The 12,389-nt window shown below is 36.1% G+C and overlaps 1 protein-coding gene across 1 annotated transcript; it reads right to left on the reverse strand.

Annotated features, from left to right (window-relative positions):
* Positions 1-7,641: 7,641 nt before the first annotated feature.
* Positions 7,642-11,572, reverse strand: LOC111895119 (UPF0613 protein PB24D3.06c). The gene is made up of 9 exons (XM_023891219.3): positions 11,219-11,572; positions 10,078-10,154; positions 9,723-9,828; positions 9,242-9,334; positions 9,062-9,127; positions 8,823-8,968; positions 8,410-8,518; positions 8,253-8,317; positions 7,642-8,102 (listed from the first exon to the last, which is right to left on the reverse strand). The coding sequence occupies exons 1-9, from the start codon at positions 11,435-11,437 to the stop codon at positions 7,955-7,957; spliced, it is 1,029 nt and encodes a 342-aa protein (XP_023746987.1). The 5' UTR covers positions 11,438-11,572; the 3' UTR covers positions 7,642-7,954.
* Between the last annotated feature and the right edge of the window lie 817 nt (positions 11,573-12,389).

Raw genomic sequence — 12,389 nt, forward strand, 5'->3', positions numbered from 1 at the left:
TCGCGCACATCACACACCTTGTTCTTTATCAAAACTTTTTACTTTAACTTTTAGAAAAACATTTTCTTGTAAAAAATCTTTCAAACCCTTGATTTGAGTCCATACACTACTGAAGGTGTGTCCGAATCCCTCAAACCAAGGCTCTGATACCAACTTGTAACATCCTAATTTTCAAGACCAAAAAGATCATTTTTGATATAACAGTTTAGAAAATCGTTTATAAGAAAATACCATCAGGTCATATCATTTCATCGAAACCACAATTACATGTCTCAAAGTCATATCTAGAAAACAATAATAACATCATAGTACAATCCCAAGAATGTCATAGTGCAGAAATCTTGTGTTTGTGTGTGTGTGTGTGATGTGTAGCTACCGTGCCAGCTCCTTCCCCTTCGCTGAAGATGTACCTGAAATAAAACTAAAAACTGTAAGCATGAAGCTTAGTAAGGTCCCCCATCATACCACATACCATAAATAACACATACTGTATAACATAACTGGGTACTAACTACCCATTCGATCCTGTCGACCGGTAATTTGCCTAGCATATCCGGGTGCTGGCCTCCCCTTTGGTCCTGTCGATCGGTACCTTGCCAAGCATATCAGGGTGATGGCCTACCCCTTCGGTCCTTTTGACCGGTACAGGGGACTATTTCACCCCTACTCTACCACATAGCATCTCAGTGCATAAACATACAAGTCATATACTACCTAACTTATCTGGGTACTGGCATACCCCTTCGGCTCTATCGACTGGTACTGGGGTCTATCCTACCCCTTCTATTACATATCACATAACATCATAGCATACTAGCACATAATCAAAACAGATAACACTATACCAGATAATTATCACAAAGACAATTATCTCTACTATAACTCTTACTAGTGGGTCGGCCTTGGTGCCTTCGACCCACTTCTATTAGAAGGTAACTCACCTCGGTGTCGTGATGTGTCTAAACTTTCCTCGCTTCCGGGATCAACTCCTCTCAATTCCTACACATAAAAATGTTCCTTAATTACCATTTCATGGTCAACTCAGGTCAAAGTCAAGGTCAACACCTTGGTCAAAGTCAACTCTGGGTCAAAGTCAACATTTGGTTGACTCAATTCGCCGAGTTTACCCAACAACTTGTCAAGTTCCATAATCCTTAGAATGCTAAAACTTCGACCCTACCCGCCGAGTCTTTCAAGAGCTCGCCAAGTTCACTTTTAAACAAAGTCGGGACCTTCTATAACTTACTCGGCGAGTTCATCCTTGAACTCGTCGATTCCTGCATCATGCAAGATGGCACATCTAGTCCTGGACTCATTGAGTTCTCCATGAACTCGTCGAGTTCTTCTTCATGCAGTTAGGGCTTAGTCTCGAACTCGTTGAGTTCCACGATCTTCAGATCCACAATGAACCCAACTGGATGAGTGTTCTTCCAACTCAAACCATTGTCCATTATCAAAAGAGGTTTGGGGGAAACTGCGACCCGACTCACTGAGTCGTATGAGTAACTCGTCGATTCCCTCTATGTCCAAAACTATTCAGTGGATTTCAGTTAATCTTAATGCATCCAAAACATAGATCTGGCCTCCTAGGGTCCATATTACACGTAAAGTTACAAACTTGACATTCATGCATGGGGTATTTGACTCAAATGGTCCTAAAAAGAGGTTTATATGATGCACGGGACTCGCATGGCCACAAAGTTGGCACCTTTATGCCATGGGGTCCCTTTAAGGCTATGGATCCAAAGTTATAACTCCCCAAACAAGCTTGTACCCGTGTATGGTTCCATAAAATGCTCCACAAAACCCTAACTTACCCCCATCGAGGGATCTAAGGAAAGAATAAGCAAGGTATAGGATTTTTACCTCAAATGAGATGGTAAAGTGGCACAATCTTTGGATCTATTTTCTTTTCAAAGAACCTTCAAGCTTTCTCTTCCTTCTCTAGCTTCAAAATCACCACAAACACACAACTATGGCTCAAGAATACTCAAAATGGGCTAGGGTTTCGTGAATGTTGTTTGGAGGTGATGGAGGCTGTAATGAAGGCCAGTTAAGGTGTTTAAATAGGGTGCAATCCCTTAAAATTAGGGTTTTATACAGTTAGGGCTACTCGTCGATTCGGGGCATCTGACTCGGCGAGTAGTCCTTCCACCCGCGTCCAAAATTCGCTTCGACTCGACGAGTTGGGGCCTCCAACTCGCCGAGTCCCAGAGTAAAATGAAAAAATTCATACTTAAGATACGTACCAAGAACCGGGCACTACAAGTTCCCACCTTTATCTTCATGCATGGCCTTTTGGGCTAAAAAGGCCAAAACAACATTTTTAAGCTTGCTTGGGCTTCCATGGTCATAAAGTTTGCACCTTTATGCCATGGAACCCCTTCTAGATCTCAGATTTAAAATGTAGACCATTTGGGACGTCCAAACCCCAAGGGACAAGGTTCTTGAATCAAAACCCTCATACAATGTTAGAGAATAGATCTAATGAATGAATGATCAAGTTAGAGACTTGATTACCAGAAAGTGATGAGGATGGAAGGAAATCCTTGGATCAACAGCCTTTTCCTTGAACCTTCTACCTCCTTCTTCTTCTTTTATCTTCAAGAACACACAAAATCACTCAAAAAATTGCTCACACACTCACAAAATGCTTTAGGGTTTCGTGGATTAAGGTTTAGGACCTGGAGGATGGTGATGCGTGCAAATAGCTACACCTAATTTTATTATTTATAACCTAACTACCTTAACTAACAAATTGCACCTAGGCAGTGTACCTAGTCAAAATTATAGAATAGTTGGGTAAGTCGGGTGTCGATCTCAGGGAACGGTTTTGATTAATTAATTTATCTACTATTAAATTAACCTAATTTTAGAGCAAAGAGGTGGTTTTATCTAATTTTGCAAGACCAGACGAACTTAAATCACAGAATTCAATCAGTTAATTAAAAACACTTCTATCTAGTTTGAATCCACTTCTTTATTTATGTTTAGCTAATAATTATGAATTATCAAAGTTGGTCACCAATTATTATGTAATTAGCAATTCAAGTCCAAATTTACTAATCTTTTTACTAATTCATGAACTACCTTATATGGTCACACATAAGCAAAACACATAATTAGTTATTAATTATAGGTGAGCTATGTAAGATTTATCTAAGCAAACACAATTATGGTTATAAATTATGTCCTCTAGCACAACTAATTAGTTACTGTTATCACTTATCTAAGATTTTGGTCGATCCTAGCTCTAGCAATTCAATGTTCACTAAATCACTAGGTTTCAAGTTCATGTAATTTAATGGTCACTAAGCTACACAGAACATGAATTTAAGCAACTAAGAAACTAAAATAACATGCTAGGTAATGATAATCTAACACAAGCAATTTACCAACTAATCAAATTCAATAGTCATTAAGCTAAAACATAATTCAGAAGCTTCATCTAGCTAGACAAGAGCTGCTAGATTCAGCTACTCATAGTAACAAGTAAGCAAAAACAAATCAAACTATCAAACATGTTCATAACTATCAAACTAATTAACTAATTATCAACCTTTACTCTTTTTGATGTTGAAAGCCTTTTCCAGAACTGTTTTTCTGCTCAAAATCGTCTTCAGGTAACCTTCCAATCAGCCAAAAAACTCCCCAAGTTGTAATGGGGAAGGGAATTTATAGTTTTCTAATTTCCTGAGTTCACGTCGTGAACCATAAGGATTCACGTCGTAAATACGGGATAAGTGTGTTCGGAAAGGACTCTTTCACCCACATGCATATCTTCTAGAATTCTCCACTCACATCGTGAATCATGAACTATTCACGTCGTGAGTGCGTCTTTTGCTGACTTTTTTTGTTCTTCTTTTCTTCAATCTCCAAAGTTCCATATTCTGTCAATTTCAGTCCCTATCTTCGAAAATGCTTCTATTTGGCTGCAAAATAACAATTTAAACTTATAAGTACCATTATTCTATGCAAATAACCAAAATATTAATAGAAATGTAAATAAATATTGCCTAAAAATATGTATAAATATGGCAATATCAAAATACCCCACACTTGTGCTTTGCTTGCCCTCAAGCAAATCTAATTATTAAATCAAACCTTCATCACCAATATCATATAGAACGATCCAACTCAAGCTCAGCCATTATGCTAAGACCTCAATGCATGCATTTGTGTCTAAATTTTTTCCTATGTAACCCCCTCAATTCTAAATACTCACAATCCTCATAAACACGCGCCACTATCTAGGTTCTTACAATCCCATTCGATCTACTTCAACCGGATACCGGGTCTATTTCATCCCTGCCACTATCATACATATCAAACATATTGTGGGCCCCGCTCATCATTTGGTCCCGCCTGACATCGAGCCCCACTCGGTATAACCATACATTGCAGTCACCGCCCCCCGCTTGGTAAGCATACCAACACATAACACATGCAAGAGTCACGTAGATCTATTGTTCTAACATAATAAACCATGGGTTGGCATTGATGCCTTTGACCCGCTAGACACAATGAGGAAACTTACGTCAAGCTCCTAAATCACTTGAATGAATCTCTGGCTGCTGGTTTGGAAAATCATCATGCTATCAATATCAATAACATCCAATTATTAATTGGATCTCAACTCATAACCGGAGCCTAAGCTACTTAACCATAACCAAGGTAAAAGACCATTTTACCTTTTATCTACCTTGACCCAAAGCCAAAGCCCAACTCAACTATTCAAAAGGTCCAAAACCTAAATGGCAACCCAAGGCCCAAATACGACCCAATCTTCTAAATTGGGCCCAAAACACATCATGGGCCTAAAATACAAGGAATCCCAACATGCTAGACCAAATCCCAAAACAAAAGTCTAACAGCCCAACCAGGCCCAAACTTACAAACCCAAACATTAGCCGAATACCGAAAAACGTCAAGCCCAAGGCTCATCTGTTGAGTACGCGGGGCGTACTCAGCTCATATGCTTAACGTACTCCTTCTGGGGCTAGTACATGCAACGTACCAGCTGGGTACGCCCATCGTACTCCTAGTTTTCCATTATACTTCATTAAGCACTTAATTATTTAAGCCTTTCCTTCAAACTCATAGATCTAATCCTTAAATATGGCTTATCACGTAAAGTTGGCAAGTTTATATACATGCTTGGCTTAATGGGGCTCAATAGCTCAAAAAGTGCTTAACAAATGTCTTAATATATGCATGGATCCAAATACTCCATAAAGTTGACATTTTTATGAACATGGGGACTTATTGGAGCTAAGATTTAGCATCCATTGCCTCTAGAGTATATCAAAAGCTCAACTTTAACACAAAGGACTCAAAAAGTGCACAAAATGCTCCATGAACTAGATCTAAAATATAAGAGCATAAAGATGTAAGATTTTTACCTCAAAAAGCTTGCAAATATGGAGATGATCCTGGATCCACAAGCTCAAGCAATCCCCTCAAGTGTTCTTCTTCTTCTTCTTCACAAACCACCCACAAACACTCTTCAAGCTCAAAAACTCACCAAATCATTTTAGGGTTTCATTTTTTGGGATAAGGAGAGGTGGAGGCTGGTTAAACATGTCCAGATGAAGCTATAATGAGGTTTTAAATAGGGTGCAAACCCTAAATTTTATGGTTTTCCTCAGCCTTGCGTACGTCGTGCGTACTCCACGTATGCCCCACGTACGTGGTTAAGAGCCTCTATCAAGAAATGATTCAGTACGCCCGACGTACAAGGAGTACATCCAACGTACTCTAACTTTTCTGAAGTTGGCAAATACGCCCCCTAGGGACCAATTTTGCAAAACATTAACACACCAAGGGTCTAAACTGTAAAGTACTCTGAATCGGGTGTTATAGTCTTTCATACAGGCGATATTGTACCACCATAGTCTTTTATGGTACCACCATACTCCTTCATGTAAAAGTCACAAAGATAAGCTAACATAGATATCAGCACTGATTAACCAACATAGTATAGTGAGAAGACTCACTTGAATCACAAAGTTGAATCTCTATTACTTGAAGTTCCAAATAACCAACTATATGAACTTCCTAAAACAAACAAGGGCTAAACCCTCAGTCTACAGCTCAAATAGTTAATATGGTTAAAAAGTCAATGGTCCATTTAAAGTCAATGCTTAACGACCCTTCGCATCGCGACCAACTCATAGACCGTCACGCTATCACTAAACGCCAAAAGAGTCGCAATTGGCCTTCGCAGCCCGTGTCGTGGCACCCAAGGAACTGCAATGTGATTCACGTCCAACCAACTTAATCCATTAAGCTCTTAATCCTTAATTTCAGAGCTCCAAAGCTCATATCAAAATCGACTAATGTTATGCATGGCTAAAGTTTCTAACTTTATCCCTTTCTTAAGCTTAAAATTCCTAGATCTAGATCTAAATTTCCAAAAAGACGAAAGCTTTATGCATGGCTTGAAATTAGTGACAAGATTACAACTTTATGGGACCAAAAGGTTTAGAAATCACTCATAGCTTAAGCAATGGTTCTGCAGTTTCTCAAGCTCTAAGAATTGTCCTCAAATGATCAAATAAGGGCTTCTACGCATGCACAATCAACTAGAGAGTAGAAAAGGTATGAACTTTATACCTTTCAAATGTATTGGAAGACGCTTAGAAACCTAGATCCCAATAACAACAATCTCAACAAGCAGTGAAATGGCCACCTTCTTCCTCTAAATGACCACAAAGGCTCAAATTTTCACTCGAACACAAAGATACACACCCACAAGGGATAGGGTTTATGTTTCTAAGAGCAGGAGATTGCAAGGATACAACAGTTTTTGTGACGGGTCTGCACTACCTTAATGCCAATTTCAAGTAAACAGAACGACATATGATTATATATATATATATATATATATATATATATATATATATATATATATATATATATATATATATATATATGAAAAAACTATAAACTATGTTTAACAAGCATTTGAAGCCTTCAAGAAGCATCGACACATAATAGACAATCTGATACATCCACGATATAATGAAAATGTTGCAGGTACTATGTATACATGTATCATTTTACACTATGATTCCGAAGGACGAGAGGAAAGAAATATGTATTTACGTAGAAAACATATATATCTCGTCAACTGTGACACCTATAAAACGTAGTACCCAAAAGCCAATTGAAATAAGAAGGGAATTACATGACAATGAGAAACATCATGACGTTCACAACGATTTGACATAATATATATGGAAATTTAATCATATCGATCTCGAACACCGAAATTTTTTTCTTATTGAAGTCCTTGTTTTAGTATTTTTTTTTTTTTTTTTCATTTCGTGTCTATTTTTAATTTTAATTTCATGTGAGGCTTTTAAAGTTGATTGTATGGTTTTTAATTTTAATGTAATTTTTTTCTTAAAAAAATTTAGTTAATGTTTTTCAATTTTAATGTAATGACTTTTTAATTATTTTAATTCATGTTTTTCTAATTTTAATGAAATATTTGTTTTAAAAAAATGAAAAAAATAAATAAATGTTGGAGTCACCACACTCCACAGTCCACACCGCACTCATAGGCAAAAGCATGAGGGATTCTATGTGGCATCGATGCAAATGTGACAGCTAGAATTTTCAACAACTATAAACAAATAAATAGAATGCTAAAAGGATAACATATATACTGGTCTAAAGTCTAAACATTCGAGGTTTCAATACAGCAAACATATCTCAACTTGGAAAAACAAAAACAAAAACAAAAACAAAAAAACAAGGGCATTTCTCACAGACATGACAATTGACATGAGGTCTTTTTTTTTTCTTTTTTTTCCTTTAGGGTTGTTGAAAAAAAAGAATCAAATTACAAAGTAAAGAAAATGTAAGAAAGACTTCCAAAGCAAGTAAGTATATAATGAAGAAGATGAATATGGAACAACAATTAAGGTAAGGTAAGGCAAGGAGTGTGTCAAGTCCAAGGGTCATCCCAGCCATTAGGACCCCCACTCTTGAGAAATTGCATTATTGCCTGGACAGCTTCATCAGTTCTATTCGATAAAGAATGGTTTCCCCATTCTATCTCAACTTTCTCCGCACCCCCCAGTGCTCTACATAATCTGCATGCATGCATTTATTTTACTACTCAGTCACATATCACACACACACAGAGATTGTAATGAAATGACTTGTGTGAATGAACAAAAAAAAAAAGATGGAAGGAAGGAACATTTATTATTTGGAGAAGTTAATAATAAGTAAGGACTTGCCTTTGTGCTAATGCTTTCTTGTCAACATAATCCGGTACATACTCATCAGCCATAGAAAATATTACCTGCACAATCCAATTACATTTTAACCTGAATTTCTTGTTATGGGAAATGAAAAGAAGAAAATAAATTTGTAAAAAAAAAAAAAAAAAAGTACCTGGGAAGGTGTGTTACACATGTGACCAAGTCTCTGTTTGAGTTGGTCATCACTGAGATCAGAACTGAACATGTCATCATCCCCCATGTATGCACAAAGGGAGTGAAATCTGCACGTTCATTCATAAATCATAAATCATAAATCATAAAACATAATCTCCCCCCACTTTAAGAATTAGTTTTTTTTTTTTTTTTTTGTATATATCTTATTATCATCAAAAGTAACATTAATTCATATTTATAGTACAATAAAGTGACTCATACATTTTCCAATCTTTATTAGTGACATTATATAACTCATAGACTTCAGTATGAAAACCAAATTATTTCTAAATGACGAAATAGCATAGACTTTAGGCACACTAGAATAAATATAAAGATTTAAAAAAAAAAAAAAAAAAAAAAAATGGTGACCTATAAGCAGTTATTGGGGTATCTGGATTTGCTTCCCTGGGCATCAAGTCTGATCCTCGGCCTTCAGCTATTAGTTTTGAAGCCAAATCAATCATTCCAGCAGTTTCAGGGAGAGTTGCTCTGAATTCCCGATCACTAACTGGAGCCTGAATTAATCATCAAACTCACATAATAATACATATTTTTTTTTTTTTTGGAAAATAATACAGCTAGCTACATTTTTCAATAATTTCAACTACCTGTAAAATAGCAGCACGGACAGCTCTGGAGCATGCTGCATTGGTACGCATATAATGAACAATATCCTAGTATTACAGAATTTATTATATACAAAAAATTATAATAATCTCTATTTATTTATTTATTGTATGTACAATATGCAAATGCAAGTTCATAGAAAACAAAAGCAAAGCACTTACTTGACAGCCTGTACTATGCCCAAGCAGCACCACCCCCTCCGAATCTTCTTTGTTTATTAAGTAATTGATCAACTGATCAAGCTCCGAGGCATCCTTCCAACCAAAACAGGATCAGATTTAATAACAAGGCTATTTTCGTCTTTTAACAGAAACAGAAAGGATGGAATTGAAATGAATAATGAATAATGAATTCTGAATTCCATTTCCACCCTCGCCTAGGAATCAGGAGGATTGCAAAAGAGTTGAGGTTCAAAATTACTGTATTGTTTCAACTTTTGAGGGTAGGTATTGTAAAAGATCACTACTATTAATTACAATTCTTTGGCTCTTTTAATGCTAAATATCAATTTAAAATAACTTCATAAAACGAAACGTAAAGTTATTAAAAGTATCAATGGTTTAGAGGCTCTTCCTAGAATTGGTGTTGTTTAAAAAATAAAAATACTAATAAGTTTAAAAGGCCTAAGTGAAGGGTGACTACCTCTTTCAAGCTGGAGATGCCATATCCACTATAAGAAGATGAAAGCAAAAACTGAACCAGTGACCATTTTTCTTTATCCAAAGCAATTGCAAGTGGCTCCAAATAACTGTTCGTTTAAAATTAATTATATGCATGTTTCAGAATAGGTTTTTACCCAATAAATCTACAAATGCAAGAAATAGCAATGTACTTTTATCGATTTATCTTTTTTATATACCAACTCTTCAATTGTTTCACTTTCACAATGTTGTTTGTAATGAGTTTATTCAATTCATTATCGTAATAGCATGAAAAAGATAAAAAGTATATGTATATATACTCTATGATATTTTCTTAAACAGGTATATATACTTACTCTGTAGCCAAAAATCCGTCTGTCAATCCACCAATAAAAACGACTTGTTGTTTATAATCACCAGTTTTAAATGCAACCTGCATCAAAGGCAAAGTATATGACTAAATCATATGTAGCATCTATTATCATGCCAATGTTATAACCTATAGTTGTGCTCACAACTTCAAATGGTGGAAAGAATAATATTTAGTAAATTTGGAACATGTTGTTTGTAGATTAAGTCAATCCCATAATCAAGGAATTTGATTTGAAATGATTTCTGGAACCAATTAATATATGTTTGTTATGAAGGAATGGAACCACATATGAATGGAGTGAATAGAGTAATGGAATGAGCAAGGTAATGAAATGGGTCATTACTTCCATTCTCATGTTTGGCTTGGCTTTAATCAAGATAATATATATGCCAAAATATGTTACATAATAACATAATTCATGCTCATTTGAAATAGTACCAATTTTATTCCTATTAAGAACAAAAGATTAGGGCATCCTGGTTTTGCTAATCTTAAAAGGTTTTTCCATACTTTCTTTCATGGAATGAATTGTTCTGAGTTTCATTGTGGAGTTCCCTTGTAGCCCTAGTTTTGCTTAGCCAGCTTTCCTACTTTAATTCTCATGTAGTCTTATTAATATGTAACTTCTTAAAAGTAGGAAACCAACTTTTCTGCTCATAGTTCTTATAACAACTTCAAAAAAATTATGAATGATTAACCAAGAGATCTTCTCGGTTATAAGAAGAAATTGTCATTGCTTGCTCTGCGCAATTACTTTTATCTTCAAGTTCCATGAATAATGCAGGACTAACTAACACAACTGCATCTGAAGTAGATCGACAGAAACCATGGGCTGAATTACATTGCACGCGGAAATTGACTAGAAAGAGAACAATCTAATCATCTCTATTAGCAACTATTATCAACTTAAATCATCAAATGCAATTAAAATCTGAAGATCAGAAAGATTTTATAGAATTGGAGAGGAGCAAAAACGAATATCGATGTATTCTCAATCACCTATATTTCCAAATCTCGAAACGATTATATAAATTGAATTCAAAATTAAGTACCAACCACAGCTCGACTTCTAAAAACTAAGATATAGCAAAAGAGTGAGAATATTCAATTTAATTATCCCATACCTGAACAGGCTTAGAACCGTACTTGAACATGATACCACGAAACTGATTCTTGCGATTGATTGGGCCGACGGTGCCGCCCCCACCGCCGGTAACGGCAGATTTGATAGCCATTGTAGAACTGTTTGACTTGCGGCCACGTACAATGCCGGAAAACCAAGAAGATGATCCTGATGTAGAAGAAGATGCAAGAGGAGACGAAGACGAGGTGTTGGGGTTCATATTAACATCGATGCTACATAATTCACGTTACTTAATTAATAAATTCTAGGGTTCTCAGAAGTCAGAACTATCTCAATGACAGTTATGTAGATGCCAGAAACGAGTGAGGTGCAACTAATGTGAATTCAAGGTTTTGGATGATACGATTTAGAATTGGGAAATGACTTGGTAATTACCTTTTTTTTTTTTTTTTTTTTTTTTTTTTTTTTTTTTTTTTTTTTTGGGGGGGGGGGGGGGGGGGGCGTGCAAGGGTTGAACTCAAACCGAACCCAAACCGAGGATGATCGGTTTATGAAAATTTGAACCCAAACCGAAACTCAAACCAATGGGTTCGGTTTATCGGTTTACGGTTTTAAACTTTGGTTTCATGGTTTGGTTTCAGTTTTATAATTCAAACCAAACCTCAAACTTATTTCTTAATCCTATCTCAACTCATCAACTATATAATGGTGAGGATATGTGATATTTAGATATCCCAAACGATGTGGGACTCAATCAAGGTTAGGGATAATAGAATGAAAGAGGGTGGCCAAGTTATATAGAAGAGAATAATGGTTGAGTTTCAGTAATAGGGCGATGTGGGATGTAGTTAACTCGTTTCCAAAATAAATCACGAAAAAGGACGCTAGGAAGTTTCAAACCTGCACCGTTTCCTACAATCGCCCAACGCGCTAACCACTAGAGCAACGCTTCTGCTTGTGTTTATAAACCAAGGACTACGTATATATACATATATAACTCACAAAATACATATAATATATGAAATTCGGTTCGGTCTGGTTTCTTTCGGTTTTACCAAACCCAAACCGAAAATTTCGGTTTTTGAAAATTCTAAACCCAAACCGTCGGTTTATGCTTCGGTTTCGGTTTTGTCGGTTTTTCGGTTTCCGTGTTCGGTTTTGCTCACCCGTAATTTTTTTTGTTTTTTTTTGTTTATGGCAACTTTTACTTT

Source organism: Lactuca sativa, chromosome 7 (assembly GCF_002870075.4).
Source record: "Lactuca sativa cultivar Salinas chromosome 7, Lsat_Salinas_v11, whole genome shotgun sequence".
Lineage (NCBI taxonomy): Eukaryota > Viridiplantae > Streptophyta > Magnoliopsida > Asterales > Asteraceae > Lactuca > Lactuca sativa.